General features: G+C 41.5%; 3 protein-coding genes and 1 long non-coding RNA gene across 5 annotated transcripts in view; 3 read left to right on the top strand and 1 right to left on the bottom strand.

The window, feature by feature from the left end:
* The window catches only part of dock8 (dedicator of cytokinesis 8), a 72,695-nt gene extending 66,706 nt beyond the window's left edge, over positions 1-5,989 (bottom strand). The window contains exon 1 of the mRNA XM_061818229.1: positions 5,774-5,989. Coding sequence (XP_061674213.1) covers positions 5,774-5,826 — 53 coding nt within the window. The 5' untranslated portion in view covers positions 5,827-5,989. The remainder of the gene's footprint in view (positions 1-5,773) is intronic.
* Positions 1,902-3,208, top strand: LOC133499842 (uncharacterized). Its single transcript, XR_009794761.1, has 3 exons — positions 1,902-2,030; positions 2,591-2,706; positions 2,791-3,208. It is a non-coding gene; the product is annotated as an uncharacterized LOC133499842 (long non-coding RNA).
* A 1,203-nt stretch (positions 5,990-7,192) lies between the features above and the next one.
* cbwd (COBW domain containing) lies at positions 7,193-25,661 on the top strand. 2 transcript variants are annotated; one of them, XM_061818018.1, is made up of 16 exons: positions 7,193-7,235; positions 8,427-8,551; positions 8,815-8,901; positions 9,730-9,826; positions 10,235-10,326; positions 13,027-13,086; positions 13,682-13,719; positions 15,155-15,201; positions 16,417-16,503; positions 16,594-16,638; positions 17,327-17,383; positions 20,125-20,176; positions 22,288-22,356; positions 22,477-22,542; positions 22,687-22,813; positions 24,340-25,661. In XM_061818018.1, exons 1-16 carry the CDS (start codon positions 7,225-7,227, stop codon positions 24,405-24,407), a joined length of 1,128 nt encoding a protein of 375 aa, XP_061674002.1. In that variant the 5' UTR covers positions 7,193-7,224; the 3' UTR covers positions 24,408-25,661. The 2 variants fall into 2 exon arrangements, with proteins under 2 accessions (XP_061674002.1, XP_061674003.1); XM_061818019.1 differs by lacking the exon at positions 7,193-7,235 and adding an exon at positions 7,281-7,853 and having other exon boundaries at positions 24,340-25,653.
* A 1,115-nt stretch (positions 25,662-26,776) lies between these two features.
* foxd5 (forkhead box D5) lies at positions 26,777-27,736 on the top strand. The gene has a single exon (XM_061818051.1). The coding sequence runs from the start codon at positions 26,777-26,779 to the stop codon at positions 27,734-27,736; it is 960 nt and encodes a 319-aa protein (XP_061674035.1).
* Positions 27,737-27,809: the final 73 nt, after the last annotated feature.

Raw genomic sequence — 27,809 nt, 5'->3', positions numbered from 1 at the left:
GGAGTGCCGGAGGCTATCCCAGCTGTCATCCGGCAGGAGGCAGGGTACACCCTGAACTGGTTGCCAACCAATCGTAGGGCACATGGAGACAAACAGTCGCACTCACAATCACACCGAGGGTCAATTTAGAGTCTCCAATGAATGCATGTTTTTGGGATGTGGGAGGAAACCGGAGTGCCCGGAGAACATGCAAACTCCACGCAGGCGGGTCCAGGATTGAACCCGGGACCTCAGAACTGTGAGGCCAACGCTTTCCAGCTAATCCACCGTGCCGCCCAATTGAGAACATTTAAAATGCCAACCTGGAGGCAATTTAGGGTCCAGTGTCTTCCCCAAGGACACTTCTACAGAAGGGAGTCGTAGTCAGGATTCAGACCATAAACCCTTCGGTTGACGACGTGTGCATCCACAACCACCCACTGGCCGACAGCCGCTTATTAAACAACTAATTAGTTGTTAAGAATGCTGTCGACCGTGACGAATTGGTTGTTGGTTAATGCAATCAAAAGCAATGGAGACAAAATGGAATTCATTATTTGGTTGCAACCAGGAGAGGTGCTGGTGCTTCAGTCCCAAAAAACTTGTTTGCAGTTGAAGAACATATTAGTGATATTGCTGTCCCCTTTTGTTAGATGTTAAATTAGTTTTATAATGCAAAAAAATTATAATGAAGGTTTAATTCACGTTACATTTCCTGAAAGTCAATCAAGCGCAAATGCCTATCCAAACAGTACTAAATAAAGTGCCTTATCATACAACTGCATAATTCATGACATAATTACACTAAGCTTATAATTAAATGTTTAGTTATGATTAAGAAGATCGCTCCACTATCAACGAGCATATCATTGGCACGCGTCCTTGGCCTAACATCACCATGCGAGCAGCTGCTCTGCTGGCTCATCACTGGGTTCGGGCTGTGGCCCACAAATCTCTCACATCCCTGTGCAGCTGAGCTCAGCGCTGCACAGCAAAGCAATATCTTTGATGTGTCATGGATTATTTATATATATATAAAAAAAAGAAGGAAAAAAAACAATGTTAGTGTGGCACATTCCTCCTGGAATGGATAGAGGATTGGACTCTCGCTCTCTCAAATTGGACCACCGTGTTGTAAAAGTGGAATGTGCAAACTTCTGCCAAAGCTCAACAATCCTTATTGGGATCAGATCCAAATACATTTTTCATGTCCCACTCCTTTTCCAATATGCATAATTTAACAGAGCGCACCGGATGAAAAGCCTCACCCAGTACATTTGCAAAGGAAATAACATTTGGAACACACATAAGCCGCACCTGTGTAAAAGCCGCTAGTGCCCCTATTGAAACCCACATTGAATCACAAGATATTTACAAAGATGGTACACTGAAAAAGTTTTCAAAGTTTTAATACCTTAGCTTACCTTAACATAGCTACAACATGGTAGCATGAACAGGGCCGGTTAAAAAAAAAAACATACCAATAAAAATCACTGAGACGCGGCAGTAACATAGAAGCAATACGCTAGCACAGCGCTAACAGGGCTGGTTAAAAAAAAAAAACATACCGGTAAAAGTCACTTCCTCAGCATATATATTCCACTGGTCTCTTACCTTTTCCGCTCGAATGCCCCCTTGTGGCTGTTATAAAAAATGCACAAATTAGCCACATCACCACATAAACCTCAGGGTTGAAAGCTTTGAAAAAAGTCGCGGCTTATAGGCCAAAAATTACAGTTCTTTTTTTTTTTTTTAATCTTGTTGGTTTTACTGTTGTTTTGTCTGAAACACCATTAAGTGGAGACTATAAATTGTCCCGAGTGTCGTGATCCTGCCGCTGCAGCACGAGCTGTGCGGGTGTCCGCGCAGGCGCGCTGATTGGAAGGTGCACACCTGCGCCTCATGCAGCCTGATCATGCTATGGATTTATATGACCGCGATGACAACTGGCCGGCGCCAGTTCGTAATGATCTTCGTGTCCCATTCGTGTGCTCTGTTCTCCCTGATCGAACCGGTGTGTACCGACCTTCGTCCGTTCTCCGACCAACCTTGTAAGCCTGACTCCTTCGATACTTCTGCCTGCGTTGATTGTTCTCCCGTGTACCGACTCCTGCCTGTCCGCTCATCTGCTCTCTTCGCCCGACGTCCCAACTACCGCTGCTGCGCCGGACTGCCTGCTCGATCCCCGACCTCGGCATATAATAAACGTGTCTCTTCTTGAACTACCTTGCGTCTTCCGAGTTCCTGCATTTGGGTCCTACTCTCGTTTCTGATGGGACGTGACACCGAGGTGTGATTGTGAATGCGACTGTAGTCTGTCTGTCTCTATGAGCCCTGTGATTGATAGCTGGGATAGACTCTAGCACTGCTGTGGCCCACGTGAGGATAAGTGGATCAGAAAATAGATGGATGTTCAAAATGCAAACTGTACCCTTTGATAGTTTCACACCTCTTGTAATTGATGGAATTTTTTTTACTACCATGAATGCCAACTTCACTGTGAGACCAGCAGAAATGTTGACATAACGGAATTTACGTGTTTTATTAATTCATTAACATGCTTTTGTCGAAATCCACCCATCCATTTTCTTTTGCCACTTATCCTCACTAGGGTCACGGGGAGTGCTGGACCCTATCCCAACTGTCAACGGGCAGGAGGCGGGGTACACGCTGAGCTGGTTAACCCTAACCCAGATCCTCAGAACTGTGAGAACAACGCTCTACCAGGTGAACCACTGTGCCGCCTTGTCAAAATCGCTTCAGTATTAAAAAAAAAAAAAAAATGACAGCAAACCTTTTATCTTGTTTAAGCCTGAGTGAAATGACCGTCACATCCAAATGAGTTACTGTCCGGCTCGCCACTCTACGACTGGGCCAACGTCATGTATGGCCTTCGCTACCACAACGAGACTCGGCAGAGCGACTTGTTAAGCTCCGAAAAAGATAGTGCAAACTGCATACAAGCACCAGTGAGAAAAGCTTTGATTTCAAGAATGTGGTCCACGCGAGAAAAACATCCCCAATTCTGTTGTCATGATTCAGCAGAATTCCGCATGGCTCGCTCACAGACTCATTTTCATAAACAGGCCGCTCTCAAAACATTTACCTTGTTGTGTAATTTGACACTTGACTGGTGGGCAAGCAATCCAGAGACCCGAACTACTGTGGGTGCATACAAGCCTTTAAAAAAAAAAAAGGACTGACTGTATCCAGTTGTTCATTTATGGCACACAAACAAATCACCTTCACGAGGCACATCAAGAGTATTGGCTAGAATAGTAGCCGAAAAGAAACATAATTACAAATTCACTTTGGATTGCGCATGAGGTGCATTCAAGGATCACTAACAAAAGAGGACATCTTTTGAAATTCAGACAAAAAAACAACACTATCAATGAATTAATCGAGAGTATGATTCCACCAAATGGTGCCAAAGTAATCCTATACTTTCATTGCTTTGGCTTGAGCACAAAAACAACTAATAACTTTTCAGAGAAAAATGAATGCAAATATATATGAAAAGTGCGAAGGCCAAACCACAAATATGCGGGGGTTGACTGCATATCAGTCTAAGCCATTATTAATATCATTAATCCTTTGCGTAATTTGACAGAATGTTTGACGAAGAAACACAGTTTAAAATTGCGATGAGAAATTGCACGATGTCTCCTTTAAAGCAGTGATTCCCAACTTTCACTTAATTACTCTCATTATTAAATATTGATTATTTTATTGTGGTAAAGTGGGAGCTAAATCGAAAGGCGAAGCTCTCAATCTACCAGTGGATCTACGTTCCTACTCTCACCTATGGCCACGAGCTGTGGGTCGTGACCGAAAGAACCAGATCCCGGATACAAGCGGCCGAAATGAGTTTCCTCCTCCGCAGGGTGTCCGGGCTCTCCCTTAGAGAGCGGGTGAGAAGCTCGCTCATCAGGGAGGGGCTCAATGTCGAGCCGCTGCTCCTCTCCAGATGAGGTGGCTGGGGCATCTGATTGGGATCCCTCCCCGGTGAGGTGTTCCGGGCACGTCCGACCGGTAAAGAGACCCAGAGGACGACCCAGGACACGCTGGAGAGACTACAGTATGTCTCTCGGCTGGCTTGGGAACACCTCGGGATCCCTCCGGAAGGGGTGGAAGAAGTGGCCGAGGAAAGGGAAGTCTGGGTATCCCTGCTGAAGCTACTTCCCCCACGACCCGACCCGGAAAAGCGGTGGATAATGGATGGATGGATTAAATATTTAGTATTATTCACACATATCTATGCCAGGTGGAACGGTTAGGCGAGTCCATCTCAGTTCTGAAGTTGGCTCGGGGCTCCAGCCTTCCGGTGTGGAGTTTGCATGTCCTGGTCGTGCTTGTGAGGATTTTCTTCGGGTGCTCCCACGATCCAAAACCACCACATATCTTCTTATTTTCCTTTCGGCTTGTCCCGTTAGAGGTCGCCACAGCGTGTCATCTTTTTCCATCTAAGCCTATCTTTTGCATCTTCTTCTCCAACACAACAGCCATCAACCTTTTCTTTGGTCTTCCTCTCACTCTTTTTGCCTGGCAGCTCCATCCTCCTCTTCTACCAATATACTCCCTCTCTCGCCTCTGGACATGTCCAAACCATCAAAGTCTGCACTCTCCCACCTTGTCTCCAAAACATCCAACTTTGGCTGTCCCTCTAATGAGCTCATTTCTAATCCGATCCAACCTGCTCACTCCGAGCGAGAACCCCAACATCTTCCTTTCTGTCACCGCCAGTTCTGCTTCCTGTTGTTTCTTCAGTGCCACCGTCTCTAATCCGTACATGGTGGCCGGCCTCACCGCTGTTTAATAAATTTTAATCCAGAACCACATATGCTGGGTTTATTTTGCACTCTAAATTGTCCTTGGGTATAAATGCAAGTGCGGAAGGTTATTTTTGTATGTACCCTGCAGTTGGCTGGTGACCAATCCAGGGTGCACCGTGATTTCCGGGCAAAATCAACTGGAATACGCTCCAGCACACCCATGAACCTAATGAGAATAGGTAGTATAGAAACTGGATAGAATGGTCCCATAGCTCAGCGGTTAGAGCTTTGTTTTTTGTAAACCAGGGGTCGTGAGTTCGTATCCCACTGGGGCCTCCCTTCCATGAGAGGGGTTGCGTCAGGAAGGGCATCCAGCGTAAAAAACTGTGCCAAACAAATATGGCCATTCATCTGAGATGTCACGGTGTAGTGACCCCTAACTGGACAAGCCGAAAGAAACTTACTTAGTATGGAAAATGGATGGATGGGTGGACAGATATCAATGCTAGTGATAAGGAGGTTTTACAGTGGACGGCAGAAGGTACAGAATTAACCAAGTGTAACCCTTATGTGGCCAAGGCTGGGGAAACCCTGCTTCAAAACCATCACGTGTGTCATTGTCAAAAGGGGAAGCTTCACATACATTTGAGTTATTCACAGGAAACGCCTCTGTTTACTTGTTTTAATAAGTTAGCATTGAGCATAAGACACAATGGACTTCCTCTACACCTGCAGGAACTATGAGGACCTGCCTACTCACTTACAGTATAGCATGAGCGCTTGTGACAGGATATACAGAGTAGTGATGCATCCATCTATTTAACAGGATATACTACTAATGTACGCAATTATTCATCAACGTCAACTCCAATGCAACTTGGATAAGGGAGTGCAGCACACCGCTTATGGTCCAAGTAACCTGTTGCCCTGTCGACATGTGGCTGGCCGCCCGTTATCCGTTACAACTCGTCAAAAACAATGAGACACGACACATAAAGGACTCGTTTTCGTTTCTTTACCTGTTGATTTTTAAAGCAAAAGCCCGTCGCTCCGCACTGCTCACAGAAGCCATGTGAGTCCCGGAGCGGGGGGGGGGGGGGGGGTGTAAAGTCCGGTGGTGGTGAAGACGAGGAGATGCTACACCCGCTCCCGCGGGTCGGTCGTCTTTCCGTTGTGTTCCGACTTGAGTTCTGGCCGCCCGCCGCTTCGCTTTCGCCCGCCCCTGCTGTCACACAGGCACCGCCTCCACTCCACAAAAAAAAAAAAAAAAAGTTAAAAAAAAAAAAGAGAGGGAAAAAAAAAAAAAACCGCCGCCTCCGTCAAGCTAGCAACTCTTGACGACAGAGTCCGGAAGTAAATGCTCGCAATAAACTTCCGGTCTGGGATCGAGTGTGCAAGAAAAGTGAAAAGTGAAGAGGGAATGAAAAAGGGAATGTATATATATATTTTTTTTCATTTTATTTTTATTTTAAATAAATTTTAGATTTATAAATATATATTTATATATTTTTTTTTTAATTCTTCATTTAATTTTTATTTTAAATATATATATATATGCATATATATGCAAATATTTACACTACCAGGCAAGTATATATATATATATAAGAGAAAACAAAAGATAGAAATACGTCTTTAAAGTCATTGAAAAGAAATCATTTAATTATGTCTCCATGTATGTATACCATAACGGCTCCTATGTGCCCAAGTACAGGTGTCAAACTCAAGGCCCGGGGGCCAGATTCGGCCAGCCGGCATGATTTCATGTGGCCCGCGAAGGCAAATCATGTCATTCAACGTCCATGATTTTTGTGATAATCTGTAACAAAATTTAAAATTGTCATATCATAAATGATAAAGTTGAGCTATTGCAGGCATCTTTATGTTACCGAACACGAATGAAAGTTGAAAAACCCACTAGGCTTGATTTCTAATTCAAAACTAGTTCATAAATTTCATCTGTGTATATCATGAGGCGAAAGATTTTCATGGAGTCACAGTCATAACGGCCCTCTGGGAGAAATCGTAACTACAATGTGGCCTGTGACAAAAATGAGTTTGACACCCTTGTGCACAAGAACGGAACTTTATTTTTTTTTTTTTTTAACAGAATGCACATTCATTTAAGAGCTGCTATCAACCACAACACAAAACCAGGATCTTCACACATCCTGATTTGAGTCAACGCTCAAACTTAAATGTCACTGAAATGTTCCTTCCCAAAGGACCCACTCTCAAAATCAGATATAATATGCATTATTGTTATTATTAGGACACATACATATTAAACACTTGGGCATTTCACACAGGGACAAGTTTGAGCAGTCTTTCTTACAGTAAGGTACGCGGGCTCCCTCTCGTGGCACTCAGAAGAATTCACAGTTCAGCCGTGTTTAAAACTGCAGTGCGGAGCTTCTGTCGCCCCTTGTGTTGAAATTCTACATTACAACAACAGAACTGTCGCTTTGATATGACGTCTAGGTCTTGTTCAATATTTTTCTTTGTATTTGCGCGTAAAATAACATCTTTGAAATTTTAAAAAAAATGCAAATTTGTCACTTTTTAACCCACTTTAAAAAATAGATTAGATAATTATTAACAAAAATAATAAACACACAAAATCTGTTTGATTTTTACCGATGACAGAAATATGTTAACTATGTTACCTTGTGATTAATCTTGGTTATCAAATTCATTTCTATGATTCACCTCGGCGAGGAACGGTGCAAATATAAATAATCGTTTGTCGTCCTAGACTTAAAGTGATTTTATCTTTAACGGTATCCTTTTGGGAGGGGGAGCGGGTAACTTGAGCCGGACTATTAACAGTGCTACACCCTTCCACATCCCGAATTTCGTGTTATTTTGATTTAAATTATACATAATTTGGTTGTTTTTATGATACACTTGCGTCTTTTCTTGCCTTTTATCTCGATGGTTTTGTTTTTTTTAAACAAAGCGGAACCGTTGTCACTGTTGTATTAGCCGGACTGTCAACTGTGTTGCACCCTGCCGCAACCTGAGAGGGTAGTTTGGTGCTGACACTTGTTTCGTGAAGTATTACACTTTGCACGCTTTTGTGGGTCAGTGCAACGTCAGGTAATAGTTTCACGTTGTTTTCTAAGTTGATAAAACCATAGTTGGGGTGGTGTCACTGTGAATTTGAGATGGACGAAGTGATAATGCCAGCTAGTCGCTCATTGAATAAATGAGGGCGACAGCTGATTTTTAAAACCACGAGGATAGTATCGTGATAAATCCACTCATTCACTGTTTTAAATGCTCTACACTTTAGAATGAGCAAATTGTATCGGTGTGGATTGTATGTGTTTGCCATCGCATATATCGTTGTTGCTACATCCGTCGAATGTAAGCTCGCTGACTCGCTAGAAACTTTGTAACGGTGTACACGCACTTTAGATCCATTTCTGAGCCATAAAGTTTTAGTGAGTTAAAGTTGTGCTTCTGTTCAGAAGTGTTGGAAAACTACACCACAAATGAGACCTGTTTCTTACATTTCCCCTGTTTTACGTGGCTGAAAAAGACAACCAAAAATTGTAATCCCCTTTCATAATGATGCAAAAGGAAGGTTACTAGTATTACTGCATCTTGTTGTTGTGTATCCAATGAAGGATCTGTTGAATATTCTGTATATCTGTGTGGATTCATCAGATCATCTTTTCTGCCACCTGATGGTCTGAACGGGATGGAGGATGAAGACGATTGCCCAGAGTTGGTGCCCATCGACCCCCAGCCTACTGAACAGATCCCTGTCACCATCATCACTGGCTACCTTGGTGAGAAACACCTTGTTCGACAGACACACACACACGCATTTACAAACATATATGAGCATGGATCCATCCATAGATACATACATTTATTTATAGGTAGACAATCGAATGAAAGAGACAAACTATGATTTTGTAGATTCCTGCTTTATTCTCATTTTATTCCCACAAAGTCTCCTTAACTCCAATGGAAAGTTTCAAAATTTCACAACCCTTTTTCTAAACTGTTCTTGAAAGGGTTCACCCAATGAATTTCTGTCCTTTTGCAGGTGCTGGAAAGACCACGCTCTTGAACTATATCCTAACAGAACAACACGACAAGCGGATTGCCGTCATACTCAATGAATTTGGAGAAGGTAAAGCCAATGTGTTAATAGCACTAAATGGTGGTCCTGGTTCAAAGTTGAGTAGTTTTCCACAAAAAGGCAGCATAACGAGGTAACCACGTTATACTCGTTTAGTTGCATGAGACCACGTCTGCATTGCATCAATAACCCACGCAGTGCCCGTGCAGCACACCTCTGCATCAGACAGAGAATTGACCAAAATGTGCTGAGGAAACTCCACAGTGTGTCATTCTAGCCAATACGAGCCGTAGCGGACTGGAAAAGACTTGGAAAAGAACTGCGGTACATTTTCCAAACTGAGTGCGTGGGTTGCGCTCGACTCGAGTACGAAGGCAAACTCCGCGCAGGATAGTCGTAGTGATGTCAGCGCGGGCCCCGCAGAAGGAAAGAAGCCAATAAAAATGTCTTCCTTATCGTGCTATATTCTAAATGCACCACGTACACTCGTGAGAGTGAGACCTTTTCAAAAGAAAGTGGAAGTCCACACTTGAGTCACATATTGTTTTATTTCTTTGCATCTGTCATGTATTATTCCCCTATTAATCTTGGCATTTTATTATTTGTAATGCATCTTTGAGTACCTTTTTAAAAGTGCTCTATAAAATTTAAAATGTATTACTACTGTTGTCAAAATCTTAAAAACTGTATTCAAAGTCTTCTGAATCCAGCTAACTGAATGTCCGTCTGAATTTTTATGCCATACGGCTTTATTTACTCTGCTATAAGAACACTCGAAAAACATTTTACATCTTCATGTAATGCAATTTTTTTTTAATCTCAAATTTTGTTCAGGCCCAAGTCGATGACATCCTTTGTTTCTTATTCCCTCTCCTACAGGGAGCGCCCTTGAGAAGTCCCTTGCTGTAAGCCAGGCTGGAGAACTTTATGAGGAGTGGCTGGAGCTGAGGAATGGCTGCCTCTGCTGCTCTGTCAAGTATTTCCACTCATAGTAAAATGTTATCAGTTGTGAATTTTTAGTAACCCATTCATGGGCAGGGTGGTAGTTTTTTGCCTTATTGAGATATAAGTCTCCTAACAGGCCACAATCAAGGAAATAACACTTTTTTTTCATTTATGGTTAAGTTATATGATAACTTTACGAATTTGTAATCTCGTCCCAAAAATGGGACGCTGCCCGTTAGAGGGTACTTGGGTTTTCTTAGTAGATCGTCCCAAAAAACAGAATCAGAATCAGATTAAAACACTTTGATATACTGAAGGATATAATGCGTGAAAATCATGATGTCCCAAAAATGAGACGCTGCCCACGAATGGGTTAGTGAATCTAGTGGAAATGAATCTTTCAGAGGAACTGTACATTGTTTGTGTTCTTCATTTTCAGGGACAATGGCCTTAAAGCAATTGAAAATTTGATGGAGAAGAAGGGCAAGTTTGACTATATACTTCTCGAAACAACAGGCCTTGCTGATCCAGGTAATATAAAGCGGGCAAATAATAAAAAACAAAACCAGTGATGGACACTTGCTCAATTTGTTCAACAAATAACCATTTACTCAGAACTCTGCTATTGCCATCATAAAATATTGATCAACTGCGCACGCAATGCTTTTAGTGAGGTTTAAACTTTCTTGATTGTCAATAAGTCGCCCAGTGTTCAATGGTACATAAATAGCCTCCCGTATACTTTAATGTGCAGCGACAAAAGTGCGATTGAAAGGCATCAGAGATTATTTATTAATTGTTCAGGCAACGTTTTGAATTTTAACGAGCTCATTTGTCACACAAGTGGAAAAACAAGTTACCATAACTACTGCACAATGTTTTTTCAGTAATTTTATTTGTCACACGTGTAAAAACAAGTTAGCTCCTGAAAAATCAACGACGTTAAATACTGAAAAACCAACAACCAAAAATGGCCCCGTGACTTCCAGTGTTTTTGATATCCGTCTTCTCCTGACAAGCCCTCTGGATGCTACTGCTTATTATGGAACACATTATGGAAAACATAACTCCAAAAAAAGCTCTACACAATTAAGTTTTGCCTATCGAACGGAGCTCTTTTGAGGTACCCTTCATCCTCTGGTGTGTCTTCATGAATGACAATTGTCATGCTCTCGTCATTCTTTCCGTCCAGTATCTCGCCAAAAATCACAAGTTCCTCCCCCAAACCATAAGTCTTTTTTTTTTTTTTCTTTTTTTGTAATCCCTGTGAGTGGCAGCATTGGCGCTATGCCATTTTAAAAGTGGTATGATAAAATAAATAACAGTTGTTTTCTAACTGTTAGTTGATCGGGTAAAAAAAAATGTAGTTCCAAACGGTTGCCCCCTTAATGTTTTTGTGATTAATTGTCAGTGGATTATCAGTGGAGACACTTTATATAAAGTTAACACACCCACTTGGTGGATCTTCAATTGACTATTGTTGTGTTTCACATCACAATTAGGGAGTTGAGGCTTGGTTGGTGATGACCAGACAGATGCAGTAGGAATTATTAATTGATGATAATTAAGGCGTTTAACCTTTATGATCGGTACAATAGAGCATAATCGGTCACAATAATAAGAGAGCTTGCGGATAATCGGGGCTTTGCTGACTTTGATCAGTCAGGAGGTAAATGGCCAAATTAGACCCAATGAATCATATATGTGTACATTTTAATTCTACTGATTATGTTGATGTCCCGGCGGCACGGTGGATCAACTGGTAAAGCGTTGGCCTCACAGTGCGGAGGACCCGGGTTCAATCCCGGCCCCGCCTGTGTGGAGTTTGCGTGTTCTCCCCGTGCCTGCGTGGGTTTTCCCCGGGCACTCTTGTTTCCTCCCACATCCTAAAAACATGCAACATTAATTGGAAACTCTAAATTGCCCCTAGGTGTGATTGTGAGTGCGGCTGTTTGTCTCAATGTGCCCTCCGATTGGCTGGCAACCAGTTAAGGGTGTACTCTGCCTCCTGCCTGTTGACAGCTGGGATAGGCTGCAGCACTCACCGCGACCCTAGTGAGGATAAGTGGGAAAAGAAAATGGATGGATGGATGAATTGTTAGATGTTGATGTCCCTATCAGAGTCATAGAAGCTGATTTCCATGAAGCAAGACGGGGGACTTTAGAAACCAGAGCCCATACAGCTCTGGTGTTGGAATCAGGAAATCAATATTGAGCCATTTCAGATAAGCTTGTTGCTCGCTGGGCCATGTTGCATAGTGACAGGTGTGACATGAGGTATCAACAAGGGTGGACACATGCCACCTGGAGTCTCGCACCGTTCGCATCTTCAATCCTCCTGGAACGTTATCGGCCCAGACAGGGTTGTTATCTCCTGGCGTTAGCCCCGCGACTGCTGTCAGTCATAATGCCACCTTTGGGGGAGGGTGTTGGGAATTCTGGCCCTCCGCCTGGGGAAGGGCTCGGATGACTTGCATGAAGCATGTCGCTCAAAAACATTGTTTTCATTACACCCCCATCAAATATTTACAATTCTTCTCCATTCCCAGCTGGCAGCTTGACAAAAGTGCATTATGTGAACAAGGAGTGGTTGTCACAGTAACACAGGGTCCCGTGATGACTTCCTGGATGGGAAAATGGAACAGAACAATTGTAGCAGCTGGTCATAAACAATTGAAATCATTGAATATTAATTTTATCTGCTGCTAAGAGCTCGCTTGGAACAACAAATCCTGGCAGAGTTTTATTACCAAAAAAAAATAATCCTCTTTTGTATGGACTGTAGATCAAAGTGCCATAATAAGTAAATTTTGTGCAGAACTTCATTTTGTCTTTATTTCTACCACTGCAAATACAAAAATTCTGGAGTCTGTTAACATCAGCTGGGATAGGCTCCAGCGCTCCCCGCGACGCTTGTGAGGATAAGCAGCTAAGAAAATGGATGGATGTCCTTAAAAATAAGTGATGTAATAGTTTCCTTGTTATAGAAGAGTGAAAAATCACTTAATACCTGTAAAATATAAAAACACCTTAACTTTTATAATGTGATGAATTTGAATTCAGGTTCCCTTCAGTCACGTAACTTCCTCTCTATGTACTTTTCTTGGGTGACAGAGGTATATTTTTCCCCGAGACTTCTAATTGTACAGCCTCAGTCTTTTCCGATTTTAGATGTTCCATCCTTTGTGTTTGTGGCCTTGTTTGCGTCAGGATGTATCGTTTGTCCCACAGGCGCTGTGGCCTCCATGTTTTGGGTTGACGCAGAGCTTGGCAGTGACATATATTTAGACGGTGAGTCTTTACATCTCAGCTGTCATCAGCAGTCATTGTAGGCTTCATATTGTGGCATGTTAACTGAGACAACGATGGTATAACACCAATTTTACATTCAAATACTACTATTTTGAATATTGTGAGTTAAAAACAGCAAAGGAGTTAAGATAAAGATTTGTCTTTTGTCATTTTCTACAACTTTTTTTTTCCACTTTCAAATTGTGTTCAAATTCATCTTTCAAGGTTAAAGGTTGTCCAAGGAAAAGTGATTTAAATACATTACAAGAGGAGTGGTTGCCTTGTAACTAAATGGTACCTAGTATGTTTTTGGGGATGACATGTTTTGTTTGTTTGTGTGTGTGTCTATCTGTCTGTCTGTCTGTCTATGCATGCATGTATATGCAGTGAATGCTTAGTTGTCTGCTGTGTTGTTACAGGCTAGTCGATCAAAAGTTACGTTTGTAAAGAGAAAAACATCTCTCTCTCTCTCTCTCTTGACAACACAGCAGACTTGAAGTAAAAAACAAAAACAGAAGGCTCCATCCAATTTAGTCAAGAATGTGCACCAAATGTCAGGAATTCTTTTAACTCCTCGTCATCTCGTTTCTTTCAGGTATTGTGACCGTCATCGACGCCAAGTATGGACTCCAGGTATTCCCGATGTACTGATTTTGTTTGGATTAAAAGTTACAATGAAAAGAACGGTCATTGACAACAGTTAATGAAAGTATACGTCGTGACAATCGGGACAAAAATTTGTGATAAGGGAGTACATGTGCAATCTAATCCACAAACTCTCCCAAGATGTGATTTTCATTGATTCAGCGCCCTTGATTGTACTCTCGTTTATCATAATAAATTTAATTTAGCAATGTACAATTATGTTAAGATAAAACACGATTTGTTAAATGAAAATCACAAGTTCCCAAACCAGTCAATTTAGGCCCACCGTACATGGAATGTTGCGTCTGAAGTAGACGGTTAAAAAAAAAAAAAAAAACACACTTTTAAACTTATTTAGTCTCTGCCTACAAGATTAAAGCTTGAAAGTATAGCGTCACCACACGGCCCTGAGTCCAAATTAAAACCTCATCTTATACATTAGCAAAAGCCACTTACAATGGCCATACATGCCCATTTCTAACGCAGTTCTTGACATGCACATTAAAACAAAGTCGCTTTTATGTCTGGTTTTAACCGCTAAAAACGCCGTGAGATTCAAAAATTGCAAGTGCATAGCAACAGATAACACACACACACACACACACCGTGCCCTCCTGTAGTTATTTAACAAAACAGGACAAGTGACACCTACATAATGGGCTCTAATGTGAAGGTGTCGATCCAACGGAGGTGATACCTTTTGTAGCCGAGGTGGGATGCCAGAGAAGAGAACATCCAAGTGAAGCTTTCATTCTGACACACCTCTCCCTTTACATCTTCCACAGAATATCCTATTATCTTGAGTCTTTTGCGACCAATTTTCAAAGCATTTTTGTCATTCCCTTCACCTGCAAGAATGTCAGTTAGAAAAATGGGGTCTAGATCAAGATTAACACAACCTGCTTCTGCTGTCACATATGAAACTGTTCTACTGTATTTGAGATATATAACAGCTCTTCTAAAATTCATCATTTTATCATCTAATAAATTGTACACTTGAAAAATTTATTTTACTAAATTACTCCAAATATTTAAAAAAGAAACTGAATGTAAAGGTCAAATATTATGACCAATATCATATTGCAAGCAAAAAAGGTAACTTTATCAAGCTAAAGATGTCATTTAGAAAAAAAAATTGTGACACGACAAGAATGCTGTATAGTCCTATTACGAGACAAAACAACTACATTTACAAGCTTAACTGTATGACATTATGAAAGAATTCTGGGTATTTATTCATGTTACGAGAAGAAAAACATGTAGCTGGAACCAAATAAATGTAAAATGATCTCCTGTGGTCTCCATGTCTTTGCAGACTAACAGTTTCAAATGACAGATAACATTTCTGTACTGCACATCATTTAACTTTTAAGTGTACGTCTTCACATCAAACTAAACATGGTTCTTTTTTTTTTTTTTGTAGCATCTAACAGAGGAAAAGGCCGATGGACTTGTGAATGAGGCTGAAAGGTATTTTTTGTGTAATATGAATGTTTACATGCTAATCAGACAACTCTGTATTTTCAACACCCTGTGAAAAAATTCAACAGTACTCTGCAAATTGTAGTTGTGCTGTTGTTTTGTTCGACGAATAATGCAGATGAAGTATTGCATTATTGCACGGCCCTTCTATATGCTCCATTTTATGTTTGTCTTCACATTCTTACACATAACATCTTCCTTTTTGTGTGCCTTTGAAAATCCTGATCATATACTATACTGAAGATGATCTAAACTAAACACATATGAACAATAATTTGTGACATACTCAATGTGTAATGGGTATAAAAAGTCTCCAAACCCTTTTTCAAATGCCAAGATTTGGGGAATGAAAATAATGAGACAATGATAAGTAATTTCAAAACCTGTATGAATCTTTAATTTAAAAAAAAAATAATAGAGTTATGACCAAAACTTTCAACCTTGATTTTGCAAAATCACACTTGAAATAGCACATGGGAAACTGTGTTATGGTCCAGTGAAACCAAGGTTGTTTGTTTTTTTTTTTCGTTTGTTTTAATCTGCTTTTGTGAAGTATAAATTGGTAGCGTTTACTCACTGCGCTCCTCTGTTTGCAGCAGTTATTAGTCAAAGCGCTGCACTTTAACTAAAGTCGTTAAAAATTTAATTTTATTACATTGATTTTGCTTTAGGTCCTCTCTGTTAAGCAGGTCATTAATATTTATGTTTCAACATTGAAATTATTCCAATGACATTCAGGGGTGCGCGTGCGTTGAATTGGCATTCGGATCATGAGGGTATCCTTGTAAAAGTTTCTCCCCTATAATTAGTGCGTGGACGGTTTGCGACACCCTGGTATCGACATTTATTATCTGCATTGCTACATTTGAGGCGCGTTCATCATGAAATAAGCAAATAATTTTGCTGACGGCAGCCATTGTGATAATGCTGAGGTCATCTTATTTATATCAATGAAGGGAAGAGCTGGCCCAGACCAACGCGACAGTATTATTTACTTTTCACACTTATTTACATGCAGTTTGGACATTTGTTGATGCAAGCTGTTTCGTGATTTTATCTGATCATATCTTATCAATGCAAAAAGCCACATTAGATTTGTATACCGCTACATGGAAAATTGGGCGTAGGCATTAAATCTGAATTGGTCATTTGGACCTGCAGTATAAATCCAGCCCAGTAGTAAATGTTTTGTATCTTTTCTAGACAGATTGCACTTGCTGACATGACAATTATCAACAAGACAGATCTGGTGAGCGAGGCGGAACTTGCTCAAATCCGAAACGCTGTCAGGTAAGCGCTTTGTGTTCTTCACAATGACGTGGGCACATTTAAAATGATGGCTTTGGGAGAAGGAATAACATTTGCTATTCCCGCCCCCAGGTCAATAAACGGTGTGGCGAAGATCCTGGAAACCCAGAGATCAAGGTAGTTAGCGCTGTCGCGGTCACAGCAGGGTTTTTTTTTTTTTGTTGTTTTTTTTTTTTTTTCATCGGGAGATTATAAACCTTCTCCGCGGCCCGGCCTCCCTTCTTTGTTTATAAATTGTGGCAGATCAGCTGCCCCTGCTCAGATCTTTATATCAAAGATGAAGGGGTGTAGGTGCGACATTGCACTAAACGGACCACCTCCCCTTCCTCCTAACACACACTCCTATGATGAAAACATCGCCAAAAGTGCTGCATCCTGAATAAACACCAAAAGTGCGTTGGTGTCCGGTTACCCAAGATGTTTTCTTGCTGACCTGGGTTCTCTCTGTCAACGGGGGTCGCACATGCGTGTGTGTCCGTCTGTTTCTATACTCTGTTTGCTTGTTATTGGACCTACGTAGCACCTGGCTGACACGAGCAGTGTCTATCAAAGGTCTGGGTTTGCATGTGTGTTTGTCCCCCCCCCCAACAGAGTTCAGACAAGAGCAAGAAGATGAAAGAAGCTACGCACTGAGGGCTGAATCAGGAAAAAAAAAACCTTCTTCTTACAAAACAGTCTATTTATTTTCCATCACTTGTTGCCAGTTTGTGATAAAACTTGGAAACTGCCTTAGCTTTCAACGACATTGTGGGTAAAATTATGTTAAACTCCACGGAAAAAAGTCTAATGGCGTCTTCTTCCACAGGGTGGACCTCTCGGAAGTCCTCGACCTTCACTCTTTTGACAGTAAAAATGGAGCAGAGTGAGTTTTACTCTCCACTTCTCATTGAATTTACAACAAAGAGACACTACACTCTTCCCCGCTTGTCTCCTTTCATGGGCCCCTGCAGCAGCACAACAAGTCACAAGTGATTAGATCCTAGTTGTGACACGGGTCAATTTTGGGTCTTTTTTTTTTGTTTTGTTTTGGAACAACAAGAATGAACCAGTACTACGCTAAGAAAAAAAAAATATTAAAGTGGATATATTACAATTATTGGGGGGAAATGACATTTTATGAGAATAGAGTTGAAAAATTAACTGTAAAAACTCAGAATTTCACGACAAATGTAAAACTTCAAGATAAAAATGATAATTTTGAGAAAAAATGTTGTAGTATTACCAAAAAAAAATTACTAGAACAGTCCTAATGGTATGATAGGTAAAGAATAACTTACTTTACAATAACTTAACCATACATTGAGGATAATAGTGTGTGAGAATTAAGAATAGAATAACAAAACTAGTAATTCTGCGATAGTAGTTATATTTTGAGACACATATATGATAACTTAAATAATTGTTACATTATAGAAAGAAAACATTTCTGAGAGTGAAGTCTGAATTTTTTTGAGGGAAATTCATAATTTTATGAGATTAAATTTGTGAAATGAGGCTTTTTTAACTTCAAAAGAATAGTCAGAACTTCATAAAGGTTTAAGAACTGAATAATTGCCATGCATAAATGTACAGTATAAATTTTGTAAGATAAAACTCGTAATTCTCTAAGAATGAAGTTCTAAGGTTCAGATGTATAGCTATGATACAAAAGTTACACAGTTAATGTATAAGAATAGAATAAGACTGATGAGAATAAACTATAAACATTTCAAGAAAAGAACACAACTGATAACCAAGAATAAAGTTACCATATTACATACAAGTGTAACTTTTATGACAATCCATTTTAGTCATTCAACAAAATGAAAGTCCATCCATTTTCTGTGCCGCTTATCCTCACGAGGGTTACAGGGAGTGCTGGAGCCTATCCCGGCTGTCAATGAGCCTGAACTGGTTGCCAGCCAATCGCAGGGCACATGGAGACGGACAACAGTCGCAGTCACAATCACACCTAAGGAGCAATTCAGAGTGTCCAATCAATGTTGCCTGTTTTTTGGGATGTGCCTGTGGAAACCCCACAGGCACAGGGAAACCATGCAAATTCCACACAGGCGGGGCCGGGATTTGAACCCCGGTCCTCAGAGCTGTGAGGTCAACGCTCTACAGCTGCACCGCCGTGCCGCCAGATTAATGTCCAACTCGAAAAAAGAAAAACTCCGAATGTGCAGGTGTACCTATTGAAGTGTCTAACAAGTGTAAACTGCCATGTTTTTTGTTATTGCGCCGGTTGCTAGGTTACAATGATATGAGTGTTCTGCATCGGCAGCCCGTTGTTGTCCGCCTGTCGGAAGCGTTCAGCCAACAGTCTTTGACACTGTCGTTCGCTGTGTTTCACTTTAATTAACAGACTATTTTATTGAGTGCCCCCCCACCACCACCACCACCACCACCACCCATTACACCCCGGGGTGGTCATCATATTGTGTCCCCCCTTCTCCCCTCTGGTAGAATGTCATTGTCATGAATGGAGTCAGTGTTCATCCCTTCATGTGAATGAAATGGGCTGTGGCGTTAAAGCTCTCTTACATGCCCTTGGTCAGTGTGTTTGAGGCCAGCTGCAGAGGATTAAAGCGGTGTGTGTCCACTGGCTCCCGAGGAGTCCCCCATCCCCGCCATCCCCCCTTGTCCCAACAGATAGCTCCTTTCCCCGTTGCCTTTGAGAGTCGGGGAGGGGGGAACGGGCGGGGGCGCCCTCCTGCCCTCCCCAGAACCCCGCACTGACTGTTTGAAGTGGGGGGGCCCCCTGCCGCTCCGCCTGTGTGGTACTAACTAACAGCGCGCCGGGCTCAAACTGCTGGCCACAACATTTTGCCTCCTTGTGAGGTCAGTTAGTCCGGGTGGAGGGGGGAGGGGGGAGGGGGGGATCCGATGGCGAGAACAATGGACCGAGTTTGTTTGGTGGGTGTTTTGTAGGTTTTAATTGCCATTTCTAAAGTTTTCACAAGTCCATAGAGGGGTGGTGTCGTTAAATGCCGATTTTGCACTAGGATGGTGGGCATATGCTATACCGTAATCCACAGATGATGAAAGCAGATTTACCATTTATTCTACTGCTAAAACCATAATTCCTAGATTTTTTCTTTCTTTTTTTTTTTTACATCCCGGTGTTTACATAGCAGTTTTATCTATTGTTTTTTTTTTACCCAAGATGTTCTTTAATTTTTATTCTATTTTATTTCACCTTGCACCTTGTGGAGATGCACTCATTATTTTGTTGTATGCACAGCATACAAAGACATTAAAGGCTTTTGATTTGATTTGAGTTTGTGTCAAAATGGATGAAATCATATCATTTTACTTTGGTCACATGACAGTGGCGTTTATGAGCCATTTATATTTTTTCAAAATAGGTGCCAACAAAGGCAGGATTTGAAAAGGACACAGTTTGCCGAAATTCAATCTCAATTCACTTAAATTAAATGTTTCAGTATTTATAACGGTGGTTTTAGAGATACATACCCAAAGCACGAGACGATGGAGGCAAGGGAAAAAAATCTCTAGAAAACTAAACCTCAAACGGACCCGAGACTCCGGCGTGGGGCGCCCGTCTGCCTCGACTGGGGTGTGTTGGGATACATTAACTCCTATTTCATCTCTTGACAGTCTAGGAGAGAAGCTTCACATTGTGAAACCGAGCAGACCTCATCTTGACAAGGTATTGTTTAACTCTCCCAAAACACCTTTTTTTCTTTTTTTTTTTTTTTAGTCCCTTGCCTTTGTGTTTTGTTTGCTAATTCATTTTGACACATCACTTCCTGCAAGATTAAGAAAATGCATTCTCCCCGAGGCTAAAAAATAAAATAAAAAAAACCTGTGCCCTGCATCCCCTCTGGGGGTGACACCACAGTGAAAACTCCCTGCCCATCTTTTTTTTTTTTTTTTTTTTTTTAGTGCAGTGATCAACTTTTAGGCTTTTGATGTTATCTTGTCTTCCTAATAGAAAAACTTTTGGTCAAGCACAGCATACGTAAACTGCTCAGAAATGTCTCTCCAATCCAGTTTTTATGTAAATTGTATTGTGTTTTGGCTTGACGGCGCACTTTATTTTAAGTATGCAGTTCAAAATCAAAATTGTCATTTGCCGAATGTATTTTGGGGTATTTCTTTCACGAGGTGTTTTCTTTAGAAATGAGCCTAAATGACTCGTGACGGCAGTTTGGTTTCTGTTGTTTCGTGCCTATTTAGTTTTACCACAGGATGGCTACAGATGAGACGTGTTTGTGTGTGTGTAAATAACGTCATTGTTGTCTGTTTTCGCCACGTTCCCTTTTCCCGCATGCAGCTCGCCCCTTCCTCAAGTAACCCCCAGCACACACGCCACCCCTCCTCACCCTGTTACTCTTTTCATGTAAATGAGAGCGCTGTTTTTCTGTTGTTATACCAAATGACAAGGAAGTGTGTAACCTTAACACTTAAACACAAAACCAGCAAATATCTGCAAAGTGCTCCTTTAATGCCACAAGGAAGCTTAGAGAGGAGGGTGAAGAGTGAGGGGGGGGGGGGGGGGTGGGGGGGTGTTGTTCCGGGCTGTTGTACGTAGATGAACGGAGGTGCCGAGCGGAGTTTTGGTTTTCCGTGGTCACAACCAGGGTGTCTTTTGTTTAATGGTCATAATGTCTTTTCTTTTTTTCTTTTTTTTTATTCCAACAGTCTGTAATTTGAAAATATCATTCAAAAATATAAGTATTTTGAATTTCTGCCATATGTTTTATTGAAGATATGAAATGAATAGTTGCAACATTTGGATGAATTGCACAAATATTGTGGTACTACCATGCCAATTAAATCAGAGATAATTTTTTGAAAAAAGCTAATTAAACAATGTTTTATTTTTGTGCGAATAAAGATGCAATATTATGACAATAACAAATGTTACAAGAATGAGGTTGGAATTTTTTTTGTATTCAGTGAAAATTCTATAAGAATAAAGTCCTAGCTGCTATTACAAGAATAATGTTATTAACATGCAAGGAAATGTTGCTTAAAAAAAAAACAACTTCACAACATAGAGCTGGTGATTTTAATACAATAGTTGTGACTTCATTGGGAAAAGCTTGTATTTTTGCAAGCATAAGGTAATATTGTGTGTTATTACAAGATACCGTAGTACAAGAAAAAGATGAAAAAGCAAAAAAAAAAAATGGTAATGAAAATTTAACTCTTATTACAAGAACATTTACAATTTAGACTTTTAAGACTGCAAGATTTATTTTTTACCTTATAATAATGTCAAGAATTTTAAAAAAAAATATTGCTTCACTAGAATAACAAATTTACCAGGAGAAAAACTTTGACCAAAGATGTAATTTTGCAATAATTGTATGAGTAAAAAAGGATTGTTAGGATGAAATTGTTCAAGGACTGGCAGTTGTGTAGGAATAAAATTGGAAACTTGCAAACAAAAGAAAATGCAGCTTTTAAGTGAAACTAAGTTTGAATATTACTAGAAAAAAATAAAAGGAACTGTTACTTTTGTAAGAATAAAGTTGTCATTTCAAAATGTTGTCTTTGTCATAACATTACAACTTTATTGGAACGTTCTGCTTTTGGAAAATCGACATTTTCCAAAAGTGTCAAAATAATAACACTATTGATGAGGTTTTTTATCTGTATTATCTGGCTGTTGCATTGGATCTCTTGATGTGTACTTGTGTTGTGGCTACTTGTGTGTTTACAGTATGTCATTGACAAAAATCAGAAAAGTACGTACAGTATAATGTGACTGTCATGTTATTTGTTTTCAAATGAATCCTCTTCTCTTGTCAGAGTATTTTAACAGTGACGTTTGAAGTGGCAGGAAGCCTTTCCGAAGACGCTCTAAATGTTTTTATTCAGGTACAAACACACGTTGTGATCATCCTGAGCTTTGCATCCGCGCTCCCATTCCCCAGTCATCTTTCCTCACAATGCTCCCCTTTGAGAAAGTAAAGCTTCTCTTTTCCACACATTTTGCAGGATCTCCTCTGGGAAAAGGCAGTTCGAAACAAAGAGGGCAAACCCATGACTGTCATTCGCTTGAAGGTACAGTAAAGCACAATGCTCACCATGGTGGCGGGCGGCCATCAATAACCCGCTCCCTTATTATCTCTATTCGGCGTTCCCGGGTCCTTTCTTTCAACCATGGGTTAATCTGTCACTCGCAACGTGTGACGTGCGTGTTCTTAGGGAATGCTGTCTTTGGCGGCCAAAGCCCACCAAGTCATGCTGCAGGGGGTCCACGAACTGTATGAGCTCAATGAGACCCCCCAGCTTTGGGAGGAGCAGCCGCGGATCAGCCGGCTGGTCTTTATAGGTAAAGAAACGCGCTACTTTTCACAGATGTTCCCATCATTCACTCGCATTAAAGCTGCACTCACTAATGTTCGCTAAATGCAGCTAATGTGTAACACGGTCATTCAAGCGTGACAAGAACGATGTGGTGGGGGGGGGGGGGGATCCACGTTACTTCTTACGGCTCATTCTAATGACATTTGGAACTGCTGCTTTTTTAAATAACTGGAATAGTGGTAAGTAATTAATTTTGGTGAGCTGTCATTGCTGTAACATATCCCAATATAAAATGCATCACTATATGGAATTCAATCATAAACTTTCATTGTCATCATCTCCTATAGAGCACGTGCTCCTACATCATAAAATCGCGTGACTTTTGCTTACGTCGCCATATTGCCGGTCAAGCTAAGCATCGCTCAATGCTAAGTCGGTCGGAGACTACACGGAAATACATCTTGTAGCACGACGCCCAGCGTCTTGTCTGATACCGTCACACTTTGAGAAGGTGAAAATAAAATTAAAATTTGATAAACTCCGCTTACAGGACCCGTAATTAATGCCGAAATCAATGTTTTCGCCGATAAGAAATTGGACTGTTAATTCGGTTCCGCTTGTCTTGGACAACTGGATCTACACGTGGATCTGGTGAGTAAGTTGTCGAGATTTACACGGAAAAGTTTGAAAGCTTAGAAAAGTCTGGACGCGTACGAATACTTTGTTGCCGTATCTGTTCTCAAATCCCACATAGTGACAGTTTTGACGGCTTGTGAACGCAGAAGCGTGCTCGGCAACACGTTAACCTTTGCCGGAATCCATTGATCTTTTCAGCTAGTTTTCAATACAAATACCAATATTTTAACAAATGACCCCTGGTTTTACACAAACTCGCATTCATTAACTATGATTAGAAGGGGAAAAAAAAGTAGGACGGAGTCATCTCCATGGAACGTACACGGAAGCGATTGCGGCCACACTTAACCTCCATAAACCTCTGCGACAGTTTCTTTTTAACACACATTGTTCTCAAATGAGCCAATTTGGCATTATAAACACTTTTTGGTAATTTGAGATTGAGAAGAATAATTCCTACCTGAAGTGACGCGATCGCTACACAGGCGTGTGTATTTTGGTTGGGCACTATCCATCACGTTTAACTGCCGAAATCCATCGTTCTTTTCAGCCGGTATGCCATAGAATGATCTGTCTCTTAATATCTGTCTCGTCTGTTGTGACAACCAACAGCACAACAAGTCTCAGGCGCATTGTGAATATTCAGCTCCGGTTCAATCTCCACCACACTGTCGAGCAGCTCTTTTTGACCGGCAATATAGCGCCGCGAAAACGGTGACGTCACGTGCACGAGCTCTATGTATTGTAACATCATAAACAATCGGAGGACGCCTGATGGGATACATTGCAGTCATCTTCAACTGTGCTTTTCTCAATTTTGAAGTCTGTTTTCAACGCTTTCCTCAGGCTGTCATTGACTACATTTCAAACATTCACTTCGAGCGTTGTGATGAGAATTTCTCCTTTGTCCCTCAGGGAAGAACTTGGACAAAGATATCCTCAAACAACAGTTCATCTCAACTGTGCTCCAAAGACAGGAATAAACTTGAATCTTCCCCTGGAAAACAGTCCATTCGGTGGCAAGTCTTTGGATTTCAGTCTCATAAGAAGACAGAACTTTAAAGCTTCACTTTTTCACTGGAGATTGAAGAACAGCAGAAGGTTAGCTAATGTTAACTTGAAGTCCAAACACAAAGGGACTGTCTCTTTACTTCAGAAAGCACAGATAATAATATTCTAATCATGTGCTGGACATTACTTATGTATACACGATGCAATCAATAAATGATTGTAAAACTATTTTTAGTTAAGATGACAAATTCTACTGTACAATGAAAATCAGTGTTCTAAAACAACGCTATTTGAAGCTGAATAATTTTCATTTCACAGCAATATTTTTTTTTAATGCTGTAGCTTCTATACTTGTATGTTTTAGTGTTACAACAGCAATAAATATACTTTTTGTTTCTAAAATACTATACTAAACTTGAAAGCTTCACCTCATTAAACTAAACCGCAGCAGAACATCAAGTCACAAAAATGTTCATTTTGAAACTCATGATAAGGACTTAATTGCAAAACAAATGCTTTTTCCAATATATTTGGGCGTTAGAGATCTTGAGCTTGTAACTCATTTTTTTTCTGGTACTGTATTTTCAAAAATTACGTGTAAAAACGACACTTTTAGAATATAATACAACATGACACATGCAAAATTGAAAAAGTACATTAACAGTCACAGTTTGTAAACAATATAAACTATATAAGGTTGAGCAAAACAATGATAACTAAGTTTGAAGAATCCGTTTAAAGCAAGTTAATTGAAAAAAAAAAAAGGGGGGGGGGCACACGCATGTGCCGAAGTCGTTCTTTCCCTTTCATTAAGAACATGATCTTAAATGATTAACAGGTCTGCGCTGAGGCGCTGCTGCCTCCACCTTAAATTAAGTCTGTACACGCCACAGTTGATATTTGGCTGCCATGTGAAGCCCATTAAGGGCGCGCGCACGGGGTCAGCTGAGGGAGTGGGCGGAGTTTTCCCAGCTCTTCTCATTAGCAATGGTGATGTTTTTTGTTTTAAATGTGTTTTGTTTTGAAACGCTTTGATGACGCCTGGCTCGTAAATCCTCCCAAGCTCTGACCCGACCTGAGCCGAACGGCACCGTGCAGCTGCGGCCGTTTCCTACTCGATTCTGATGCTGATTGGCCTCGCCGGGAGCGGCCATTGGCTCGTCGCTGCGCTGCCCCGCGGGATGTCCCACCACGGCCATTTTCATGGTCACGCCCCCCCCCCCCCCACCCCCCCTGCGGGCATCCCGAGGTACCAAACTAAATGAACCCGCGGGGGAATTTCCCCCACTCCCCCCTAAAAATGGAAACACTCGCTCATCACGACGAGTATATGAACAATTTTGATTATATTTATATTTAAAGTCATGTTATTCCATTATTTAACAAAATACTTCATTTGCGGTTGCACGTGATTCAATTGTGGTAATGGCGGTCGAAAAGAATGAAATATATAACTTTAATCATGTGCAACCGATATGTTTGAATTAAGTAACTTGAAAGAACCTTTTCAGTGTAAAGGAAGGTTTTCTATGAGTAATGTTTAAATATTTGATGCAGAAGAGCCATGGGAAAATATTTTTCTCCATATAGTCAATTTGATTTGAATGTGTGCAAATAAACTTAATCTTTAATACATGAACTATACTGTTTTTTGCTTAAAATGACATGCTTTTTAATATACATTCAATACTTGTGCTTTTGATGCAAGATATAGTACAAGTAAATATTTTTGTTGGAAAATTGATATTTGTATGAAACTAATTTTACTAGTAAATTAACTTATGTGAGCAAAAACGAGGTTCTGCGACCTCGATTCAATGTACATTTATGCTAATGTGAAATATGCATCGCAATATAATATACAAACAAAGGTAAAAGCAAATGTTATATTGGGCATCATAATTGAAAAAATGACTTAATCTATCTTGATATTAAAATAATCATTTGAAAACGAGCTCATCTGACAATAAGGCCCAAATGACGCTTCCAATAATCAACCGTACCTCCGACTTCTCCATTCCCACTTCGGAAATGTATGGCGATTTAAATATGAACTACGAGCAGTTTGACTCCCCCACCTGTCGCGCTCCTCCCCGCACCGCCCTCCGTTCTCCCCCGTGGCGAGGGGCCCTCGTGATAGGTACATAAGGCCCCCACCCCGGGGCAAAACCCTCTCAAGTTATAAAGCTTTCTCTCCCCCCCCCCCCCCCGGGTCTAAGCCAGACGAGAACGAGCAGATGCACTTTTGCGCACGAGTCATTTGGGGTTGACGCGCGGAGCGTCGTGCTTGGTTTCGGGTTGGGGGGGGGGTGCTGCTTTTTCCCCCGTTTTGAACTTTGCCATGACGCTCTCCGGTCAGTACGAATCTTCCTCACGCGCCGAGTCGCCTCCGGAGGAGGTCGAGATTGACATCGTCGGAGAGGACGAGCCGGAGCCGGCGGGCCGGTACGCCGAACCGGGCTCCGGAGCCGAGTTGGACTCCTCCGAGGCGGACTCCTCAGCGGAGAGCGAGAGCAGCTTCTGCTCCGGGAAGGCCGGCGTCGGAAGTCTGGTGAAGCCTCCGTACTCGTACATCGCCCTGATCACCATGGCGATCCTGCAGAGCCCCATGAAGAAGCTCACCCTGAGCGGCATCTGCGACTTCATCAGCAACAAGTTCCCCTACTACCGGGACAAGTTCCCGGCTTGGCAGAACTCCATCCGGCACAACCTGTCCCTCAACGACTGCTTCATCAAGATCCCAAGGGAGCCGGGCAACCCCGGTAAGGGCAACTACTGGTCCCTGGACCCGGCCTCGGAAGACATGTTCGACAACGGCAGCTTCCTCAGGCGCAGGAAGCGATTCAAGAGGAACCAGCCCGAGTTCGGGAAGGACGGGCTCGTGTTCTTCTGCCGGCCTTTCGGGCAACCGTACCCGGTGCAGAAGCGCGTCGACCCGGCCGCTGGGAGCTACGCGCCCGAGGGTGTCATGATGCCGCCGTCGTCCCATCACTTTTTGTCGCATTTTCGGAGTGACCGCAGCGGACCCAAAGACTTGAGCGTCACGGAAACGACCGAACCCACAAGCGCGCAGCCCAAGTGCTCCTTCAGCATCGACTCCATCATGAGCAAACCTGCTCCCACCGGTGGGGGTCCTCTGCACCAGAACTTTCTTGCCTACCCCAATTTAACGTTGAATCACGTGACCTGCTTCGTCCCTACACTCCTGCAGAACCCCAGAACTGCTTTTGGGCCCCATGCCACGCTGAGTGGTTCCCCTGTCATAAGTGAACAACTCAGACGTTCATATTCACACTGCTGAGGTGTTTTTTTTTTCTTCACGTTACTATGCTGCTGACTTATTATTACTGTACTATATATTTTTTTAATTGTGT

The sequence above is a fragment of the Syngnathoides biaculeatus genome, chromosome 4, assembly GCF_019802595.1.
Source record: "Syngnathoides biaculeatus isolate LvHL_M chromosome 4, ASM1980259v1, whole genome shotgun sequence".
NCBI lineage: Eukaryota > Metazoa > Chordata > Actinopteri > Syngnathiformes > Syngnathidae > Syngnathoides > Syngnathoides biaculeatus.
The sequence above is the reverse complement of the archived record's forward strand: the minus strand, read 5'-3'. Positions and strand labels throughout refer to the sequence as shown.

Coding starts and splice junctions, on each gene's coding strand:
- cbwd (XM_061818018.1), top strand. Junction 15,202..16,416: donor CTTGTGAATGAGGCTGAAAG/GTATTTTTTGTG, acceptor TATCTTTTCTAG/ACAGATTGCACTTGCTGACA. Junction 16,504..16,593: donor CAAATCCGAAACGCTGTCAG/GTAAGCGCTTTG, acceptor TCCCGCCCCCAG/GTCAATAAACGGTGTGGCGA.
- foxd5 (XM_061818051.1), top strand. CDS start 26,777: ATGACGCTCTCCGGTCAGTACGAATCTTCCTCACGCGCCGAGTCGCCT.